The 23,716-nt window shown below is 36.8% G+C and overlaps 3 protein-coding genes across 4 annotated transcripts; all 3 read right to left on the reverse strand.

Annotated features, from left to right (window-relative positions):
- Positions 1–1,789: 1,789 nt before the first annotated feature.
- On the reverse strand, positions 1,790–6,120 carry LOC120011149 (AP2-like ethylene-responsive transcription factor ANT). The gene is made up of 9 exons (XM_038862213.1): positions 4,937–6,120; positions 4,210–4,855; positions 4,009–4,091; positions 3,846–3,854; positions 3,677–3,765; positions 3,506–3,579; positions 3,354–3,404; positions 2,979–3,055; positions 1,790–2,772 (listed from the first exon to the last, which is right to left on the reverse strand). The coding sequence occupies exons 1-9, from the start codon at positions 5,241–5,243 to the stop codon at positions 2,102–2,104; spliced, it is 2,007 nt and encodes a 668-aa protein (XP_038718141.1). The 5' UTR covers positions 5,244–6,120; the 3' UTR covers positions 1,790–2,101.
- Positions 6,121–12,292: 6,172 nt separating this feature from the next.
- Positions 12,293–15,538, reverse strand: LOC120010055. 2 transcript variants are annotated; one of them, XM_038860739.1, is made up of 5 exons: positions 15,140–15,528; positions 14,868–14,995; positions 14,634–14,746; positions 13,574–13,759; positions 12,293–12,576 (listed from the first exon to the last, which is right to left on the reverse strand). In XM_038860739.1, the coding sequence occupies exons 1-5, from the start codon at positions 15,463–15,465 to the stop codon at positions 12,547–12,549; spliced, it is 783 nt and encodes a 260-aa protein (XP_038716667.1). In that variant the 5' UTR covers positions 15,466–15,528; the 3' UTR covers positions 12,293–12,546. The 2 variants fall into 2 exon arrangements, with proteins under 2 accessions (XP_038716667.1, XP_038716668.1); XM_038860740.1 differs by lacking the exon at positions 12,293–12,576 and adding an exon at positions 14,326–14,381 and having other exon boundaries at positions 13,634–13,759; positions 15,140–15,538.
- A 547-nt stretch (positions 15,539–16,085) lies between these two features.
- On the reverse strand, positions 16,086–18,127 carry LOC120010054 (RNA-binding protein 1-like). The gene is made up of 2 exons (XM_038860738.1): positions 17,813–18,127; positions 16,086–17,276 (listed from the first exon to the last, which is right to left on the reverse strand). Exons 1-2 carry the CDS (start codon positions 18,041–18,043, stop codon positions 16,356–16,358), a joined length of 1,152 nt encoding a protein of 383 aa, XP_038716666.1. The 5' UTR covers positions 18,044–18,127; the 3' UTR covers positions 16,086–16,355.
- Positions 18,128–23,716: the final 5,589 nt, after the last annotated feature.

Genomic DNA, 23,716 nt, shown 5'->3' on the forward strand with positions numbered 1-23,716 from the left:
AATTATTTATCCCAACTTTTTTGACCATCAATGGCTGGATCAATCTGTGTGGCCTTCCTTTTCTTCGTTGTCTTATGTATTGGCTCCTTTATAGCTCATGCTCTCAAGAATGTCTTCTTTATTGTCCAATCAAAGCGCCTAGCTCCATTTTTTTCTTCACTCGTATATTTTGTCTTTAATCTTCTTCAAATGTACGTGTTTTTCGGTGATAGCGATCCTTAAAGCATCTTATGCAAATGTGAAATGTCATAGCTCGATCAATATATGTATGCTCTCAAAGGACTAATATCATGTTAAATAATAAATACTCATAATAACAAAATTAATCCTCCAATGACACGCTGACATGTGTCACCCCACTGATTGAAGAGGAGGTGATCGAACTGGGAACATCTCTGCTGCCCGAGGCGTCAAATGTCATCGTTGTAGGACGGCTCAGTACGGCATAACGAGCATAACCTCGGAAACCCCAGTTGATTTTAAAACACCTTGAGGTATCGAGGATGGCTCATCACCAAATAGGAAGAAAATCTAAATCAAGAGAGAGTTCACCATCATAAATCCAAGACATATAAAAGGGGACCTTAATCCTGATAAATCTCTCACATTCTCACTATTTGAGTATTTGAGTATTAGCTAAAGAGAGAGATTCAAGCACCGAGCAATCTCCATACCTTTATTATATGTCAAGCCAACTTGAGCATTGGAACACCCCACAGACTACAAACTAGTTACGTTTCGATGCTTTCCACGTCATTAAATACTATCCATTTTAGTGTAAGCTAATTATTATATGTTATGTTAAGCACGTGAAACAAAGTTGGTGCTTGTCAAAAAGTGATCAATCATCCACAACCAAGGATTTCTATCATAGTATCATGTTTGTTTATGCATTGTTAGTGATTTTGCTGTCTATTTTGTCTTACCAATTCCATTACAACAACAGCACTGTTGAGAGCATTAAAATACAAAGTGAAAGAAACAGAGTTAAAACACTGCCTTTCCTTTACTGGTCTAAACTTCCTGCTATTCTGCCACCGATTGTTCAGTCCTTGCAATCCCACATTGGTCAAGATTGTAATGGAGTTTACGCGTGTGAACAATCTCTCACACACACGAGTTACTAACCCACACCAGCACCTGATTCGAGTGGGCAGGACCATAAGTTTCGGTAGTGTCAAGTTGGTGGTGCTAAGCGAGTTATCGAGTGACGATGTGGTTAACTATCTTATCTCACATTGTCGAGGAGAATATGTGAAGTATATAATATAATAGGTCAAACTTTCAAAGTAATAATAAAGGTTTTTTTTTTGACTCAAATTAATATAAACTGGTGTGCTTAGGAAAATAAAAGCCGTGTTAGTCAGTATAGATTGGCCTAAAGCTTTTACTTCAAAATCTTTTATTACAAGCGGGATTTTGGAAAAGCTTAAGAATTTTTTAACCATAAGAGCTTGCTTTAGAAAAGAAAAAACACAAGCAGACAGTCCTGAGTCCTAAGTAATGATGACCATTTCAAATCAAAAATAAAGATACAAACTCAATGTTTTTTAAAGTAATCTCAGGCTTCACTACTTTTTTGAATAATGAAGTGAGAATGTCAGCCACATTTGAAGAAAGATCTCATAACCAAAAAGAGCTAATGCAATGATGTTGTTATGCAGATTTGATTAAATGAGATATTAAGGGTTCATATCTTATGCATTATTGGCGAACATTGAGCTGGTTTCTTGTACTTTGCAGGACATCCAAGAAAAGAAAGTAGAATGAAAAGGAAAAGCAGATTCAATAATGTATAAAGGTTCAAACATCATTTCATAGAATTTAATCGTTCCTCCATTTTGCATAATCTTGATTCCAATAAGAGCCAAAAGTTAAAACCATGTTGAAAGAAAAGTTTCTTGCACTTGGGTTACAGACAGATCACAACTATCCCACCATTTTTGTCTTCCATTGATCCACTGATTGTCCTCCACTAAACATAATCAAAATCAAAACCCCTTTTTTCTTTTGGCCTAGACCACACTGTTTCCCTTTTCATTTCCATGCAAAACTTCCACATAGTGACAAGATAGGGGGTTTTTTTTTTTTTTTTTCAATTCTAGGAGTCATTCCAAGCAGCAAAAACAGGCAAGTGAGACATAGAGACTGCAGCAGCATGCGTCAACTGAGTTGTTGATGAAAACCAAGGATTAACACCAGCGATAAACTTGGATGCCAATGGAGGTTTAGCAAAATGCAGTGTGCTAGGACAGACTTTATCAGGGCTGGCTTCTCTGGAACTGCCCAAACTGGAGACCAGTGATGACGCATTTGAGAATTGAGTCCCAATTTTTGTTGATTCATCCACTATTTGCTGCTGCATAGAGTTGGCAGAATCCATACCAGTAAGATCCTGCAAGGCCATTGAGAATGAGGAATGCCGATAACTACCATTGTCGATGGAGTTCAGCTCAAGCAATCTGATGTCATCATTAGTTTGCTGCTGTGATGACTGATACAAGCCCATCTTCCAGTCTGAACCAGCTACACCATTCTTGTTATCAACTTGGATAGATTCAGTATTGTTATGTGCTGATGAACTATAATCAATGGCCTCATTGCTTGACTCGATTTGTTTGTTACGCCTAGCATGCTCTCCGGCAAGTAGAGTACTGCTGGCTATGATTCTCTCAACATCATATCTAGTAATGTCAAAGTTGGTCACCGCATTAGCCCCACGAAATTTGATTGCAGCAATGTCATATGCTTCCGCTGCTTCCTCTTGCGTGCCTGATATTTTGGATTGGCAAGAACAGTAAGAAAACTAACCATTTTCTTTAAAGATGGGAGATACTTTTTGTTTCTCTTTAGCATCTTCAATGGTGAAACAGCCTTAAAAAAGTTGCATTTTTGCTACTGAAAAATGGGAATGTTGTACAGTAGGCCATCATCATCAGCCTTATAAAAGCATCTCAAGTCTTTAGTGGAGAACTTACTGAAAGTCCCAAGATAAAGGTCTTTGTTTCCAGCAACCCTGCCAATCCTAGCTTGCCATCTACCATGCTGATGGTGTCTGCACAAGATGGTAAAACAAAAAATAAAACCTCAAAACTCCATGAACAAATACTATGTAGTTGATTACATGAAAATTCTCAAATGAGGGATCCCTCACTTTATTTAAAATGAGGGATCCATCTAACACCATTCATTATGTGTAAGTGTGACCCCCACATGTGATGGGACCCGCGTGGGACCCGTGAGTGAATGGTGTTAGATGGATCCCGCACTTTAAATAAAGTGCGGGATCCCTCACCTGAGAAGCTCTCGTTGATTACAATAAACTTTTAACAGATATGTAAATATGTAAAAACCTTGTTACTCCTCTGTACATGGAAGCCCCCCTTGAGAACCCACTGCTTTTCCTGCAAAACATAGGAAACAAATGTTAATGTTAATACTCCACAAAAAGCAATTAACGAGTAGTTTATGGACACTAGTTACTGGATGCTAGTCATGATCGTACCTTCGTAGATGTGCGACATATTCTTGGCGGGTCATGTTCTTCATTTCTTCAAGTTCTTGCCTGTAATTTTCCAACTGAAAAATAGAAGCAAAACAATAGCATTTCAGAGACTATTCAAGATCATTTGCATGTTAGTGTACTATAGAATAAGAGAGAGTGTTTAACCCGGACCGGAAAATTTATGTGTGTTGAAGGTCCCCAGTACTTGAGGGCAGCAAGATCATAGGATCTCGCCGCTTTCTCCTCCATGTCATACCCACCTGAAAGACCATGTTTGAACCTCATTCATGTAACTAAAACAGCTTTAAGTATGCATTTTAACATTCAAAATAAGGCTTACCAAGATACACTGAAAATGCATCATTTGATTAGATTAGCAGCCACAGAAGCATGAACATGAAAAGAAAGCACAAGTCAGGCAATGAAGATGGAGGGGCCAAGGATTATAGTCAAAAGGGAATACTTCCAAGCATATATATACATATTTGTTTTGCTTGTCTAACCTTGCCTTCCTTTCCTGGTCTGGCCCTCCTTCTTGCAACTATTATCCCACAAATGTGCTTCATATCTACCCGTCCACCTATGTCTAGTAGCAAAATTAACAAAAATAAAATAAGGACGCAAGGGGGAAACATTAAAGGAAGAATAAATACTAAAATAGAGAAAATTTCACAAACAGTTTAAACAGTGTGAAAAACACCAACCTTGTAACACCTCTGTACTGTGATGTTCTCTGCCCAAATGTGTCAATAGACTTCCTATGAACAGGCTGCTTTTGACCCACTTTTCCAGAAGCTCTCTTCTTTGTTTCTATGGCCACACATTCAGTACCAGTAGGTGAGATCTGTCTAGGAGCTGTGACACAGCTGGACTGTGAACCAGGGCTCATAGACAAGGTTAGAGATTGCAAATCCCCACCACCCATTACACTAACAGACCCAGAGGCACCACCATCATCAACAATGCTACCATTCATTTGTGGCTCCAGTGCATTGTGGTTGTGGGTCTGATACTGCCTAGTAACCCAGTTTCTCAAACAAGGCATACCGTCATCTCCCATTTGAGGGATCTGGGAATCACATTCTGTAAGCTGGGTGACCTTGGGTTCTTGCTCTAATGGAGGCTGATACATGGTTTGGTATTGCATTCCAGCATAGTATGCGTGTTGTTGAAATGAGAACTGGTTCTGCTGCCTGAATGGTTCCTGAAAAAGACCCATTGAGTGTTGCCTGTTTGTTTCAGGTTCTGCATTTTGGTGATAATACAGACTGTCCAAGCTCAAAGCCATTGTTTCCCTCTCATGAATCCCTAGAAAGTCCTCTAGCTTAGGTGAGGGGCATGGCATAATACCTACCAGCAAAAAAGACAATGAAACAAATTCAAACACTTTAAACTAGCATTTCAAAGAAAAACCCACAAATACTGAAGTACCTTCATTTTGTGATCTGGTGAGAGCTTCCATGATGCAGAGAGACCCATCAGACTTCAGTGGCATTACAGACGACGAAGAGTGAAACCCACCATTTTCTCCAACTCCAAAACAGATTCCAGGGTTGCTGAGTTGAGGATTTGGCAAATAAAAGCTTGTAGTGACAGCATCAGAGACAGCGGCAGGAGACTGGGAATGATGATGGTAGTGATGGGGGTCTGAAGGAACCTCCATTTTCATGTGAGGTGAAAGGGAAAACCCCAACCAGTTATTATTATTGCTTTCATTGTTATCACTCGTGCGCTTCATCTTCTACCCGTATCTCTCTCTCCTCCTTTTTTGTATTTTAACAGTATATCTCTATCAGCTGCTGGAAGACTTTGTCAATCATTGACAAGCAAATAAACTAATCATACCAAAATCTCTTGTGCTCCAAGCCAAAGGTTGGCCTTTTGTTGTGTAGCAGAAGAACTCATTGCAAGATAATTTTCTAAGAGACTCTACAATCTATGCACTCGCAATCACTTGGAACTCCCCACATGCTCTCTCTCTCTCTCTCTCTCCCCTTCTCTCTCAAAAGACAACCAAACCAGTCTCTTTAAACTAAACAAAAAGAATGAATTTCAAAGAGCAACAAGTGCTGGGGAGCACTCCTGCATTCCATAGGGATCTGTGTATATAGAAAGACCACCTCTTTCTTTTGCTTTAATCTTTCGCTCTCTCAAACTTCTCTCTTGGTCCTTTTAACAAGCAGCCCTTAAACCCTACCAAAAAAACCCTGATCAATTCCAAAGCTAAAATCCCAACCTTTCACTTTCTCAATTGCTGTAATCTCTTCCTGATTACTCAGATAAACACCCTCTCTCTCTCTCTCTGATTGTCTCTTTAATGACAATGGGTTCAGCTGAATCTAGTGGGGTGCGTTTATAGCCAGTAGATAGATTTGACGGGCAAGACATCTGCACCCTCCATCACTTCAGACAGTACAGCTTCTGTACAAACCCTGCAACTAAAGGGGATCCAATTTGAAATCTAACGTTTTTCCCCAACTTAAATACTGCTCCACTTTGGTTCACAAGTTCCTTCTTCAATTCAAAAAAAAACCAAAACACTCAATACGACAAAATAAAATCCCGGTGTCACATATCGGTATATTTCCACTCCAATCACAAAATGGTGAGAGCCCATCAACCACCGTTGATTGGATAAACAAAGGTTGGGCTGTGTGGGGTCATTTGGTGCCATATTTCAGCTCAATTTGTGCTTTATTCATTTTTTTGACAGCATAAACTTGGCTGTGAACAAATATTTATCTATTCTGACAAAAATTCTTACAAGCGTTTCAACTTTCAATAGAAAAATCTTACAGAAGCAAAACAACCCATAAGCAATGAATACCGATGCTAGTGCCACCCCTTGTTTGTTATATTCCGGGTTCTTAAGCATGTAAGAGCAACTGCAGTAGTGTTAATTTATTAACCCAACAAAAATCTATATTGGGTCCCACTTCTATTACATAAAAAGTCAAGGCAAACAGATCTCTCAATACAACCACATCAACAAAACACATCTCCTAATATAACCACATCAACAAAACACAAATTCCTATACATTTTACTTCCCACCCAACATGGTGGCCAACAAATTCTCATGCCCTCCATGTTGTCCCCTATAAAACTACACCAAAACACAATCTTTCAATATAAAACACATCTCTCAATATAGCCACATCAGCAAAACACAAAACCCAATACAACCACATCAGCAAAACACAAAACCCTATACATATTTGTTGGCATAGACAAAATAACACAATTGCAAGTGCTCTAACAACCTGTATGCTACCAAATTGGCCTTGGTCAAGCGATCGATTGATTGGTTTTTTCGGTTCATTCTTTAAAAAAATATGTAATTTTTTTAAAAAAATAAGTGACATATTAACTCAATTATCGGTCGGTTCGATTAATTGGTTTAGTTTTTAATAGCGCTACTATTCAGACCAATATCAAAGAATGCTCACTTTGGCAGGGATGAGATCTTGTGCTGCATTTCTGTATTGAATATGAAAAGCCATTTGGATTAAACACTATTTTTAGTCAAAATTTGATCCAGAAATCAAACAACTAATATAGTCTACTGCTGAACATTTCCTCAACCGTAGCAAAATATTAAATGTGTTTCGGACAAAATCCAGAAAACAGTTTAGCTTGGAGTGAGATGTTGTCTTTGTTTCGTTCTTTGATTAGCAGAAATGGCAAAACACAGGAACCCCTTTATCATTTTTCTGATAAGGACACTGGGGTGTTTAGTCAACACTTGCTTCCAGGCAAAAAGAGGCAGGTGGGTCTCTCATACAAAGACATCAAAGTTCAAATATTCCAAGAATGATGAGGAAAAGGGCCCAGCATATTGAATTATTATTGAAATTTAACAAAAAAAAATCACTAAAACCAGAATCGTTGGTTGCCATTAGCTAGTCATACTGCAAAATTATTTTTTCTTCTTTTTTTCTCCCTAGCTAGTCAAGATCTCCTTTAGCCCATTCTGTTGTTGTCTGAATATGGTAGGAAACTGAAGTAAACATCATTTTCTAGGATTTTCCTGGGAATGTCATTTGATGAGGTTCCACTTACACCCTGCTTTACAATGAGTGGGGAAGGAAGGGATGGGTTGCATTGCATGGATAAATGCATGAAAGTTGAGAGTTCATGGAGACAGATATTCAAATGTGAATGATTTGGTTTTGGACCAAGCTTTGGAGGGAAAAAATGTTGAATTGCTAGAAATATATAAAATTGTTTTTGATTATATGGTGATGATGAGTCAATCCATCAGAGCACCATTTTGCCATGAATTAGTGCACAAAGGGGGTCCTGCCCTTTGAAACTCACTTTCATTTTCACCAATACTTTTTTCAGTGATTAGCCAATTTTTGTTTGATGAAAGGTGGAGTTTGTCTCCTTTTGATAATTCTAACCTCAAAATAGGCTCCATGCCCATTTTTTGGGCCATATTTTGTCTACCTGCCTCCACAATAATCATTAGAGAAGTTATTAAGGACAAGATAAGTCACTAAGTCCTACTCTTTGATTAATTACAGCAATTATATGCACAATCAGGTAAGCATGGCAACGGGGCGGATCATGGCTGCCTCGCCCACGCCCCAGCCCCAGCCCCCGCCCCCGCCCCCGCCCCGTACTTCCATGGGTGTGCCTCGACCCGTTGTCATGCTTCTATTAATGATACTATGTAAGAAAACCCAAGTGTTACTTCTCTGGTTCTTTTTTTTTTACCAAAAACGACATCATACAAGCTTATGTTTTGGACATTTTATATGGGCCTAAACTCGGGTCATCAGGCCGGTGCGCACATAAAATTTTCAGCTTCTTACTTGACGACATGGAAAATTGGGTCAAAACCTAGTTAGCGCATAATCGCGAAGGTATTGCTCTAAGTGGAAGTCAAACTCAATACCTTTTAATCCATACGATTTGACCCTATAAGATATCTTGAGTAATTTCATAATCGGGTTCATTGAGATTCACAATTATGCTATGACCCAAGTGGTTTACCACTTGTTTCTTGCTAATACCCATAAAAGAAATACAAATTCAACATGCACAAACAATGAAAGCTGGAGTCAAGTATCTTCATTGACAATTAGGCAATCCCTGCCAAAGGTTGTTTGTGAAATTGACAGGTGAAACAAAGTAATGGCACATTGTCAAGTGCTTAATTTGTATTTGAAGTAAACATACAATTATCCAAATAGATTTATGAGGAAGTGCCAAATGGGGACACACCAATCAAAAAGAATTGGAGAGAACAATGTGTTGTCCAGCCATTGAATTTGCAGGCTTAAATTTGGTCAGAGATGTGGACCTCACAAGCAAGAAAAAGAGTAAAGAGGGAAAGTGAAAGAACAGAAGAAGCAGAGAAGGAAAGACAAAATACACTGAAACACTGTCCATCTATAGAAACTCTTTGCACAATCAATCTTCATAAGCTTAAGGATTCAGTCCAAGAAACAAAGGATGTTCTTGGGGTATATACATATTTTCAAATAACTAAGAAAATCCATCATAAACATGGTTTAGTTAGTAAGGTACAATGAAGAATTCCACATTGAAAACAAGAGAGATTCAGTGATAGATATTGAATCCCACTGCAGAAAAAAATAAATAACCAGAGAGAAATCACTTCCAAATAATATGTTCCGGGTTCATTTGGATAATGAAGATTTCATTCTAGGTTATATTTTCGGAAGGGTTCGGCGTAGTTTTATATGTATACTACCGGATGGTAGAGTCAAAATTGAAGTAAGTCGTTATGATTCTACTCGAGGACTTATAATTCATAGACTCCACAACAAAGATTAGAAGGAATGTTGAAGTTAAAAGTGTTCAACTGTGAAATCAATGTTTTACCAGTAAATGATCTATGAAGCCTTATTGTAGTCTGTAGATCAACACAACTCACATCATTAATGCATAAGGAGCTTTACCTAGGATGAACAAGCCTAATAATCATGCTGGTTGGTTCTCATTAATGAAGATGTTAATGAAACATGCACCTAATACTCCACTTCTCAACACAGGAATTGCATGAAAGAATACACACAAAGTCCAAACAAAATTCAACACAGGACTAAGTTGGGCAACCTATATTTTCCTAACTAGGTTTCAAGAATTCAATTCAGATGCCCAAATTCAACAAAAATCTGAGGATAGATCACAAAAAAAAAAGAGCCAATGACCAATGAGAGAGGGGGGCCAATACAAAAGAAAGTGGGTTATGATTTATGAGAAAGAGATCACACTAGGGAAGGAAGGTGGCTCCCCCCAAGAACTCAGAATGACAACAACAAAAAAAGCTGTTTACTGCTTCACTCTGTTTCCTTCTTTAGATACTCTCTCTCTCTCACAACCAGCATTTGCTACTGCTCCTCTCCTTAACCCCTAAATATGAATGCGTCTTTGCTTTGCATGCTATGCTACTCTGCTTCTGCTACACCTACTAAAGCCCTTTGTAGTTTGTACTCTACCATCTTCTATTTGTCACTATTCTCTCTCTCTCTCTATTGTCAGAATCTATAGCCTACATGTCATGTCACAATCGCCATAGATTCTCTTCCATTGGGTTTCCTTGCGAGAAGTTTCCATCTCTCCTTGCAACTAATTAAAAAATGGTGTATTGAAGAAGTACTAAGGGATTCTTGGGTGAGGTTTTGATGCAGCTGAAGTGACAACTACCTTCATATTTTTACCAAAAAATGGACTTTGAAACTAACTTGAAGGGATCAATTACCAATCAGAAGTCAGAACAAAGCACACAACCCTAAACTAATTCCATATGAGTGGAAACAAAGAATCTAAAGGTTATTGTTGGACTTTGGAGGAGTTTTAAGGAGGTGGTCGACTGTGGCTTCTCTGAGGAATTTTATCAAACACTTTGTGCCCATGTAATGCCTTTACTTCGTGGTCCAAAAATACCAATACCCATTTGCTCATTAATCGAATTAAACCATGAAAATTTTTTCCTTTTTATGGTAACTTGTGTTTTTTAAGAAGAAACATGATTTGACTTGCCAAAGAATGTGACAAGCTAGGCCAGGCCAGGGCCATCCCTAGTCCCCACTCCCTGACACCAATTTTGAAAACTTCACATGTGCATTTTTGTCAAATCCTTTTGACCAATCAAAGGTTTTTTTTTTAGTTTTTACAGCCTAGTCATGAACAAAAATGAAGATTTATACAACAGCATGAGTAAAACCCCATGTGGGTTTGGGACCAACTGGATCTCACTTGCAGCAAATCTTCTTCCTACCTGCCGACATGATTTGATGAGGTGATAATCACCATATCATCCCACCTAAAAGGTTTCATAATTGGTCAAACAGGCCATGATTTTAGTCAATAATAGATGATTATTGGCTTTGAAAATAGTCTGAATCATGGTAAGAATTCACCAGATGCCATATCCAATCACTGTTGTGGATGACCATAGGTGATAGATAGGGCACACCCTAAAAACCCATAAATTTCTTAAAGAAGCCTAAAAACTAGATGTCAAATCCACCAGCTTTTTTTCAAATTCGTAAGAGCCATTTTTTCTTCCCATATCTTCACACAAATATCGACAGTGTAAAAATGGCATTTTCTCTCCGTTGTATAAGCTTCAGCTAATATGTTTGACAAGGTTTAAGAAGATGGAGCGGCCTTTCTCAGTCTCACTTCATCCTCTGTACACATTTCACACTTATATTGCTAAAAAAGGTAACTTGAAACAGAGGAACATTAACACCAGCATGAAATATACATAGCAGTATAAAAAGGCCCAAATGGTATAAATGTGCAACTGCTTCACAAATATCATGCGACAAATCCATCATTCCAAAGTGAATAATGAAATGTTTAATTACCGAAGAAATTTTAGTTCAATAGCAAGTCTAGATATTCATTCAACCTTGCGAAAACTTATCACGCTAGGGATCAAACAAACATTCCAGACATCTAATACCAGAATCACCGAGGTAAGAATACGCTAAATCGATCCAATCTAAGGGAGGGTAGTATGTCTTTGAGATAAGCATAGAAGACCATGCTAATGTGCAAAATAGCTGAAGTAGAAGACATTGCTCACACGCAGTCTCAAGAAACAAAAACATCATAAATAGACTTATACACTCGGATAAAAACTGAATGACCCACAACATAATTTCGGCAAGAAAGCTTACAAGCACCGCGTGACAGAATTGAATAAATTATTTCAACCTCAATTTATCAGAATGACTATGTTCGACGTGAGACACTACAAATTGTCATATAATGGTGTAAATTGCTAGAAGTGAATGAATACAGAACAAGTAGACGGAAATTGGGTAACCATTCAAGAGACAAAAAGGTATCATATAAAGACTGTACAGGTCGTGCAAATTTTAATACAAATTCTACCAGATAACTGCTTACGCAGGCATCCAATTTAAAAAGAATGTAGACACTCCATATATCTTTATGAGTAACAATACCAGCGGAGCCTCAATTAAGGCTTACCAAGTAAACTCTTTAAAAGAAGCACCTTGTGAGGAAACCCTAATTGCTATGGTCGATGCATAAAAAAGAAACAAGTTTCCTCTTTTACTTATTGTAGCAATGTCAAGATTAATTATTTTATTATTGTATACTTCTGCAAAACATCCTATTATAACTACAACTGTAACAGGTTCTTGTCAATGGCAGCCCTTGTATTATTATTGATGGATTTGAAATGAAATAAGTCCTTCACTCCTCTTTCCCTGATCTTAAAGCACCGACAGTTTCTCATAAGTATGTGAAAGAGGATTGGATGACTATACAATCTTGGTGTAATCTCTTGATTCTGTAATCCTTAAATTGAGCAAAAAACTATATCGATAATATATTTCAGGCGAAGTAATACTAAAGAATACAGAAATATTGACTACATATAAATATCAGCTCAACATTATCCTTACCTGCTAAAGTTACAGCTGATAAGTAAATGTATGGTTCAACAGTTGAGAAGATTGATGTCTAAGATCTAGAATATGAATATGATCATCCTCAAAGCACAAAAAATGGCTACCATTCACCAGTCACCACCTTCTTACTAATGATGTAAGCAACTGCAAAAAAAGGTAATAATTCTATGAGTATTGAGTAACTACCCTCTGTGGGGATTGTGGGTGGGTGCAAGCCACTATAAAATCAAGCCAAGCAAGCTACATATATAATACGCATAAAAGAAAGTAAAGGAATATATGTTAATTCCAAATATTCATCTTAAAAAATATAACCCGAAAAGAGCAAATACAAGCTGAGGCTGGTTAATTTTTCTTTCCTTCCAATTTTAAAAAATCTCATCCAGCTTCTAACCCGTCCTTCAGAAGACAAACTCTGAAAGAAAAAAAATTTAAATCCCACAAGTTTACTTCCTCCTGCCTTTCTTCCCTGACACCTATTCTACTAAGGCTTCAGGCTTCTAAATTCAATTTACAGCAGAGGCCACCTACAGTGATCTTAATTCGCCCGGCAGTTCCCAACAAGGAGTTTGCAAAACAAATATTTTTAAAACTGTATTCTTGTAATCTGTTACTTGATACCACAAACATTTACTGCTATTTGTCCTAACAGCAGAAACTCTTATACATGAACTTGTTAATGACTCTTCTAATCTAAAGGAGACTCTACATACTCCAATACAACTCTTCAATAATCAAGAAATATATTTTATGAAGACAATAAGTAAAGTGATAATAACAAGTTTAATTATTCAACACTTATTAGAGTTTTCTTTGGGTGAGACTTTAATGGTTTGAATGGTAGGGTTAATATTAACAGCATACATCCAAGTACTTAAAGGGCTTCAAAGCTCCTCATATTGTACAAGGAAAGACTCAACCATGAAGCATTCATCAAGTAATAGAAAGCCACATAGCAGACTCAACCATGAAGCATCCATCAAGTAATACAAAGCCACATAGCACGTCAAAGATGATTTCAAACTGCAAGGATAAGCAGGCAACAAAATCCTTCACAAAAAAAATCATAAGGTGAAAATTTGGAAATGCACTCTATAGGTTATATAAATCTAATGTTACAGAAGAAGAAAATCATTTGTACCTCAAATAGTTCAAATGGACTGCCACGTCGGTATACATCATCCTTCTTGTCATTAACATTGGGAAAAATGCTGAATAATAGTGTTCTCCATCCAATGAGTAAAACAGCAGTGCTCCCAATTGTTACTACGATAAACATATATGGTGGAATATGACCAGATGTTGTTGCCCTTATAATTACTCCTAACTGGCAAATAGAGTTCAGTCAGGAAAGTAGTTGGTACATACCAATACGATCAAGAAATAAGAAAATCAATATAAGACTAAACTATTATCAATCTGCAACGAGGATGATGAGTCAAACAGCGCATCGACTAAGAAAGCCTACTGAAACAAATGCGTGAAGGACACGTGTCTCAAATATATAGAACAAAAATAAAAAGAGCCTCGTCAGAAAGATTCAGAAAAACCCAAATTCAGAGCCAACAGCCATATATTCCTAGTTCAATACACAATTTTAAGAAGGCAAGTATTCAAAAGCTTTACTTGTGTATTTAACAACTCGTGATATGATAAGACCTCAAGAAAGTAAATATTAGCACCAAAAAGTGAATAAGGAAACAAGACTACGAAGAAATTTAATCAAGCAGAAGGTAACCCATAAAAGCTCATTTTGAGAATTACATGATATTTTGCTTTTATGAATCCATCATTTTGAATGCGATTAGGGGACTATTCAAAAATAAGAAAGAAAGAAAAAATTGGCATTATGCCCATAGTTGCTTGCATGAGATTAAGGATGAATTACATTACATATTTACATGCCATCACTTCAAGTTTTCACAGCCGAGCGAATCATTGTTACACTCCTGCATTTGTGCATTACAACAATGAATTTTTACACAATGAGAAGGATGTGGCAATTGGTTTCTAATGGACATAAGAACAGGCCCCAGGTAAATTGTTATGTTTCCAAATGATAGCAGCCATGAATAAAATTGGCTGCTAACACAATATGAAGGATCAAAAATCCACAATTGTATACATTTAAATAAAGACCATGAAGGACAAAGTTACAAGAACAAAACTTTAACAAAGTGGAGAAAGAACAAAGGACATACCGGAATGCCCAAAGCCCATGACTTGGCAGCAGCCGTAACAGCCTTGGACAAACCGTTCATTCCTCGGCCATCCTCTGCGTAACCCCCGAGGAAGTATGCACTCAAAAACCAACCTGCCAAAAGTATTACCCGCATCTCAATACAACATTCACTTATAATTTTAATATCAATGACTATGAAGATGAGGAGGAAAACAGTGAACTTCCCAATTACGAAGAAAAGGCACAAACTTACCAGCAATAAAAGGGTCAGCTGTACGGAGAGTTTCTAGGTCAAAAACAGATAACCCGTGGCTGAATCTCCCAATTGCAGAGAACAAAAGCAATGCCAGCACATCCCCACCAGCAAGCAGAGCCACACGACTATGAAAATCAAACCATTCAAACCCATTAACCCTCAAAACAATTTAATAGACGCAAACCAATGGTAATAGAAAGAAAAGGTTCAGAAAACAAAGGAAACAGGTACTTAGAAGCTAGAAATTAGAACCATATAAAAATAATTACCCCCATTTATCTATTCGCGAAGATGAGCTAGTTTTCTCAAATTGGATGACACCCTCCAATGGAACACTCTCTTGACCCACAAAAATGGTTTCGTCACTGCCGAAAGGTGGAGAACGGGGAGGAGTTTGCTTGGTTGCAGAGCCCGAGTCGACCCCTCCATCGGCCTTTGCAAGAGTGATATTAACACGTCTGGTACGAATTCTGGTAGAGCAAAATCTGGCTTTTCGATTGTTCGCGAACAAAGTTGGATTTGGGTTGGCGAATTTGAGTGGAGATGGAAGAGTGGTCGAGAGAGCTGTACCCGGTGCTTGGCTTAGAAGCAGCATATCTGCGAAACCTTGTGGTACTCTGTTTTACACTTTTACTTTTGCCACAAGTCCCCTACAATTTTTGTTCATATTTTAATATTTACACATAATACAAACAGATCTCTAAAATTACCATTTTCGTTATTTCACAAATTGTTTGAATTAATACAATTTTCAATTTTGCACAATACTCTTTTGACAACCAACTGGCTCCACTTACCTTGTTCTTATATGGAAAACTTTTATACGCCCGCTTACCTTGTTCTCAACTTCTCATATGGAAAAAACTCTTATACGCGCAGATGTTCTCAGAAAACAAACTTCTATGCGCGTGGGCGGGCGGGCTTAGTTGTCTACAAGAATTTTACAAGTTGAATTATAAGCAGCTGTAGTGCTGCACAACTCACCAGAAACCAAACAAAGGAATAAACCTACAAATAATCAACATCAACTGCGGCTGAACATCCTGTGAGGCCAATTTGAGCTCTCAGCATGCATGCAAACATATATTCAACAGAAGCCTTTCTACTCTTACGAGACATCAACCCAGCGCATGGCCGCACTCACACTCAAAACACACAAACAGGCACACATGAACACAGAGATTTCCAATTCTGGAAGGGGGTAAGGCACAGGAATACTGAAATCTGAAAGAGCATATATATTACAAAGACCGAAATCTGTACCGAAACATTATAGACACATGTAAAACAAACGGAAAGAAACAACAGCTTTATGATACAGGAATTACATCTACAATGGACATCTGAATGGGATGGTTGAGCAGTCTTACCACAGGCGGTTAAAGAATTCACTGATCCTAAATTCTCAGAAAGAATGGTGCTACTGATTAAGAGAAATTGCCTATCAAGTAAAAGCTTAATTTGTCCACCAGAGAATCTTTGATGTTAGCTAGAAACAGCACTATCATTTCCATTAAAACCTGAAGAATCAGCATGCTCCTCTTCCCCATCCATTGTAGCAGCGGGTGTCACATCAGCTGGCAGATGTTCAATGCTGCCAAGGACCTGATTTGTTCTCCAATTCACTCCTGGCTGAACAATCCCATCGAAACCACCAGATAATGTAAACATATTTCCAACCCCACCATTCATGTTGAAAGGATATGCACAAGCATTGCTATAAGAAAACTGGTATGCCCTTGATTCAATCACCAGAGGGCCAGTCCATGGGCTTGTAGCGACCACTGGAGTAACCCCGTAACCAACTCTGTTGTATCCTACCATAGGGTACATGCCCGCATATATATCTGTTCCATAGTGATACCCTCCAACACCACCATATCCTGGCAAAGGAGCATGTGCTGTGTAAATTCCATATCCATGACTATAGGGAAGGTAACTGCCTGGTTCAGAACTAGGATAAGAATAACTTCTCCCACCATCAACCTTCCGATTATGACCATTGTTAAAACTATTAACAGATAATTTTGGCACAGCCCTCTTGACCTCCACAAGCTTACCATTCAACTCATGGAAGCTCTGCTGCATAAGATTCTCCACAGACTCCTCTGAATCAAAAGTAACAAATCCAAAGCCCCTAGGTCGATTGGTTAAGTTGTCATGCATAACAACTACATCCATTATCCTACCAAACCTCTCAAAATAACTCCTGAACTGTTGCTCAGTTAAACTAGCTGCTAAGCCTCCTACAAATACCTTTTTGGTCCTACGATTATTTTCACTGATACCAAGACCACAATTCTTATATAAACCCTCATGCTGTTGTTGACATTGATGGTGTTTTTGCAGCTGTTGTTGCTGGCTGTCGTGTTGGTCACGCCTGGGTCTTGCTTTATTCACATCTACCTAAAATAATTACAAGTTAATCAATAATAAGGAACTGAATAATCAAGACGATCTTGGAACCTTCTTGGTGCTTCAATAAATGTCATCTATTCAAAAAATATTGCTTTTGATTAAGAAGGAAAGACATTAAACAAACAACCCTAGTGGAAAAAAAAAACGAGCAATTGCATTTCAGAACAGATTCTAGAAAAGCGAATTCTACTCTTAGCTGCTGTTAATCCATCTGTGTGCAAAGGCTTGCCAACAGCACTGGCTAAAAGACAACGAACAGTGACTAATTTAACAACTGGAGCAAAGTTTCATGGTAATCCAGAACATGCAAAGAACATCAATAATATCATATGAGTAGCCATTAGACCTGTAACCTAGCCCTGTGACATAGCTAAGCAGCACTCTTTATAGATTGGTTCTTTACTTTATGTACAAGAAAAGGAAGGAAAAAAAAGAAGCAAAAGGACAAGAATTACGGACTTAAATTGAGAATTTTCAACGGAGCAGTGTACATAACAAGTGAGAAAAGGACTGCTTAAACTGACCATTATTCCCAATATCACATGTGGGTCTTGCAGTGCCTTATAGAGTGAAGAGGCATCAGCGAACAGAACAAAGCCAAATCCTCTTCGGTTTCCGGTGCTCCGATCCTTGGCAACATGAACATTCAGAACAACACCGTACTTACAGAAGTGATCTCTGAGGACTCCTTCAGTAGTCTCCCGACTAATCCCTCCCACGAAAAGCTTCGCTTCGCCAGACTGATCAGACCCCATTGCCAAAATCTCCCGACTAAATCAGTCACAAACCCTAGAAAGCTAGAACCCTAATTTGAAGAAAAAATCCCCAATTCCCTGCCTACGAATATATCTCTACGGGCCAAGCCCATACTCCTAAATTGCATCTTCTTGTCATCGGCTCATTGGTATAGGGTTTGAATGGGCTTAATTGACTGATCGGCCCATAAGTAACTGGACTTAATAAATGGCCCATAACCATAATAACTGGACTTAATGTACGGCCCCATAACCAAAATAACTGGACTTAATTTACGTATTGGGCCTTTCCTTGGAGACTTAAGCCCAAGAATTGCAGCCCCTCAGCTGGGCCTCCTCTTTGGTGTTGCATTAAACCCTCACATTATTATTTTTTTCCTTCTTCGCCCCTAATCATGATCCTTTTTTTAACGGACAATTGGCAGTAAGAGCACTTTAGACAACTTAATTGTAAAAAGGTCATGGACATTTTTAAAATTGTAAAAAAGTGCAATTTAAGGGTAATTTGGTCATCTGACTTAAGATATTTTTTAGTTTATACCTATAATACCCTCCTCTTTCTTCTTCTTCTTCTTCTTCTCCCTCCAACTATCCAACTCTAGTGTGTCCTCTCTTTCTCTCATTCTTCTCTACTAAAAGTTATCTCCTTCTTTCTCTCCTTCTTCTTCTTCTTCTTCTTCTTCTTCTTCTTCTTCTTCTTCTCGATCTGGTTCTTCGTTGTCTTCTTCTCCGTTTTTGGCCGAGTTTCTCCTCTCTTCATCTCCTTCTTCGTCGTTGCTCAATCTGGACTGCGTCGAGTTGCTCTGCTTCGTTTTTGACAGATCTGGACTATACTTCGTTGTTCAATCTGGGTTGTGCTTTGTTTTTTTGCAGATCTGGACTCTGGTTCGTTTTTTGCAGAGATGTATCGCTATAGTATCACTATAGTATCACCAACACCAAAAAACCACTAAAATGATGAAACTAGTATGCATACTTCATCTTCCTAACTACTTTTCCTTTCTTGATTTTCTTTTCTTGGTTACCTCTCTTGTTCGTTTTGAAAAAACATTTACAAGTGCAGAGATGTATCACTATAGTATCACGAACACAAAAAATTCATTAAAATGATACAATTGAACCAATATGCATACTTCTTCTTCCTAATTACTTTTCCTTTCTTGGTTTTCTTTTCTTGGTTTGTACATCTCTTGCTCGTTTTGGAAAAACATTTACAGCTGCAGAGATGTATCACTATAGTATCACGAACATCAAAAATCCACTAAAATGACATAATTGAACCAGAAAGACATGTAATGCTATCAAATTTACATTCGAACATTTATATCATCATTTTATGAGCCAAAAATATAAATTGAACACTAAATTGGATCTTCTATTTAAAAGTATCACTATTGTATCACAATTCGTGGAGAGAGAAAATCAAAATTGAGGTTATTTTGGTAAAAGATGATCCCCAGTGTACTTTTTTAAAAGGATGTTTTAGTGATTGCACTTTTTTACAATTAAATATAATCTAGTGTACCGGCCTCCAAAAGTCCCTTTTTTTAATCGATATTTTTTACCAAACTTATAAATTCTCGAATACTTCAATCGTTATATTTTCTTTGAATTTTAACCAATATTCGATTCGCTTGTGGATGCGTCTTTGAGTCTAAAGGTATTGTTCGTTCTAGGGTACATTTACAGACATTTCTACCGTCCTACACACGGTTTTATTTCAATAAATTATCTCGTCTCCCCACTCGAATCCATAACCGTTTTACTTTGTGAAAGTGAAACAACTAGACTAGTTGAGTGGTTGATTACCTGGGTATTGTCCGCTTTAGGATACCTCTACGGGCGTTCCTAAATCCCATCCCCCTCGCGATTTTTATTTTAGGGAATAATTACGCCTCTCCACCTAAACCCATAACATCTTTAGTTTGAAAAAATGAGTGCCCAAGTAAACAATATACTAGATGGTTATTTGGGTATTTTTCGCTCTGGATACCTTTATAGATATTCCTAACCTCCCTTCACGGTTTTTTATTTCAAGAAATCATTCCGCCTCCCTACTCAAACCCATAATCTCTATAATTTTGGAAAATAAATACCTAAGTAACCATCTAATCATTTTATATTACGCAAAAAAACAACATCTAGTATTGTAACTATAAATCAAATTATATCGGTTGGTTAAGATCCAATCAAGGGAATATATATTGAGAAACAAATAAAGAAAAAAAAATGTAGCAAAGCTTGTGCACAATGACTCAATCCCAAAATCTTCTCACATGCTATGTTGCACCTTCATAGACTAAAAAGGCAAGAGAAAGGATTAATTTAATTATCATTACTATAATAATCAACAAGTCTCATGCGTGCGAATATTCAATAATCTCTCATAAGTTAAATTAATTAAAGTATCCACATTAATCATTTATCTAATCAATCTCTAATTTTCCAATTTTTTAGCCCTCAAGCCATGTGACTTAAGCTTTGAAAATCAATAAAGAATATAATCTAATTTATCTTACACGTAGAGCCATGTGGGTGCTTACCTAACAAGTGTAGGATCTTGTTTTTGACCATATTAAGCACTAATATATTGGTTATAAGTATTGTATATTGACCAAAATAACCCCGATCAAGGACAATATCATAGAGAGCAACAAGGATAAATTTGGTTTTTTCCATCTAACCCTAATGAGGTTTAACAATCTCACTTGCATTAGTATTAGAAACAATTGTGTCGTTGCCAAAACATCATTAAATATAATAATGAGAAGCTCTTTATTCGTAAAAGCCATATCTTTTCCTAGGATTTTGGGCCTAGTGGATACCATTAGTGGAGCCCAAGTCTCCAATCTCTTAATTAGTTAGTCTATAACTATTTATTGTAACATACTTTATACTTACATGGTTGCTTGTTCTAACCCAATATTAATTTACAAACTGAAATATTAGAATATGTATGACCAAGATTCAAAAGACAACTACCACATTTTCCTCTTTCAATTACAAGTAGTCTTGTTTTTTTAAACCATACAAGTTGTCATTTAAACATCGTATATGGATCTAAAATCATGTCATTAGACCCGCGCGAGCGAAAATTTCCATCCAATGATAAGTTAAGTTGGATAATAGTACAACGCCTTACCACAGGATGAAAGGAGGCTGGTGAAGTTCATCTGCAGCATGATGTATTTTTTAAAAATTTCAAAAAATTATATTTGTCTTTTCATCAATTTTACGGGTTCATTGGATATAAACTCAACACATCTTATGAATTTTTTGAGGTGAATTTTATTTTTGTTTTGTATAAAAAAAATACATCATTATATTCATTAAACTAAGGACTACATACTTATGATTTTTAAATAAATTAAAAAATACAGCAACCCGGAGGCGCCTATAGATACGAGAGTACTGTTCCTAATGAAAATCGAAAACTTGTGTAATTGTAACGAAAAAATCATTAATGATTTGATAGTAATTTAGAGACAGAGTCACAGAGACACAGATGATCTGGACATTATTTTACTTAATTATGAAACAATTTAGACAAAAAAATGGTGATTTTTTTTTCTTAAAAAAAAACTATATGCCATAATTCATATCGATTAATGTAAATACGTGCATGAGTGAAGCCATGGGAGTAGCTTCTACCTAGAGTTTATTAAATATTATTAAAACATGCATGCAACAATTCGAGACACTATAAGACCTAGAGATAGTACTGTCTGTAGAACACAAAGACCAATGACCTTCTTAATGTTGGAAATGACGAAAGACCAAACCCTACAAAACCCTTGGAGACGACATATAGTCATGGTGGAAGCTCCTTAATTGAGATTTTTTTTGTAAGTTAGTTTTGTTTTGACCTAGAGCAAATTGTAATAAGACATGCATTAGGGATTATGACACTCTCTCTCTCTCTCTCTCAACTTGCAAAATAAATTAGGGTTTTGTTTTCTTTCTTATGCTAGCTCGTTTATGCATTGGTGTCCCCACAAGGCACAAAGTCATTGTTTCCCTTTATCTTATTCAATTAAATATTTTTAATATTTTTATGAATCTATACTTTTTTAATCCAGAAATACACCATATAAATTTATCTTTTTGATATCTGAAATACTTAAATTCGGGTCGTTATGTCTATACGCATAGAAATTTCACATCTGATCACCGTGTAAGTTGGGTCAAAACTCATCACATCATCACAAGGAAATTCTTCCTAGTGAGAAATTGAACTCACGATCTTCAGAGTATGTATAATTTAAACATAAACAGATTATCATTAGATTATCATTCAAGTGGTTATATGAGCCTATAAAATACATTAATGAACTAGTACAATTATTAAGAAATTTTAACAAACTAGGTTAACTCCAAAAAAAAAAAAGACCACATAAGTTAGTTCCCAATGCATTGTAATCTATACGAGGAGTAGAAGTAGTAGTAGTTTAGGTTAGGGTTCGTAGAATTTAAAATTTGGAAATTAAAAAAAGAAGAAAAGGTCGTAAAGAGAAGAAGGGGCGGTCACGTGAGCATCATGACCTCATATGGGGGGATACCTATGATATGTTCGTGTCTTGTAATAATTATGTTTTTCTGGCTTGCCTTTCTAGATTTGTGTGTAGCCTCCAACATCTTTTTTCTAATCAATTATTCGCTTGTTTTCAAAGAAATAATAAAGTGTAGCTATATGAGCTGGTCAAAGTTCAACACATTCATGGCTGCCTTGTCAGTGCAAAACTACAATAAAATTTATAATTAAATTATAATTGAAATTTGTTAAAACAAAATGACGTATATAAGGTATAAGTTATCTTCCGACACTAGGTCTCGGCTTAAGTCTCAACTTGTTTATGGAGTTACAGGTTTTCACATGTGGCTCATAGTTTACTAATTAGTCATCTGGTGAGTAGCTGAGTAAGTTCTACATTACTATAAAAGAAATATATAAGGTATAGATGAAATAATGATTGTAACTGGATTGAGGCACGAATTAAAATATCTTACTATCTTCAAGGAGATTATAGGGTATCTCATACTTTTCAAGGAGATTGATTTTAGGGTATCTCGTTCTTTTTAAAGAAATTCGAGTCATTTGCAATTATTTTTTCTCTCTCCCTCTCCTCGCTTGCTTGCACCTTAGGGTTAGATTTATATTCAAACTCTCATCACAACGACCCAATGAAGTGCATATTCTCTTTGATTTAATGTTGGATTTTAAGTCTCCCATTGAATTTGAAAAAAAATACACATAATAAATCGTCTAAGATAACAAATCAAATACTTAATTATATTATCAAAATACAAATGCTATTTTTCTATTTAATTTAAAATACATTAACTTACTATTCAAGAAAACCTTAACAGTGGTAGAATAGACTAGAGAGGGCGTGTGGTTGGCATTGTAGGCTAACCTTGTCTCCAGACATTTATTATCATTATTATTGCAACCTTCAACTAAAACGGTAAGCAAATCGACGCATTTTTGACGACCTGAGTTTGTTATCAAATATTTAAAAGATAATTTTGCATGATATTATTATTAATTTTTTATTTTAATTATTTTGCATTATATCCTTCCAGGTCAGTGTCACAGTCACGCTCATCCCATCAGTGGCCATGATAAGCAATATTAACGGCGGGAGCATGGCAGGCAAAATGAAGTCCACCGTA

The sequence above is a fragment of the Tripterygium wilfordii genome, chromosome 12 (genome assembly GCF_013401445.1).
Source record: "Tripterygium wilfordii isolate XIE 37 chromosome 12, ASM1340144v1, whole genome shotgun sequence".
In the NCBI taxonomy this organism is placed as follows: Eukaryota; Viridiplantae; Streptophyta; class Magnoliopsida; order Celastrales; family Celastraceae; genus Tripterygium; species Tripterygium wilfordii.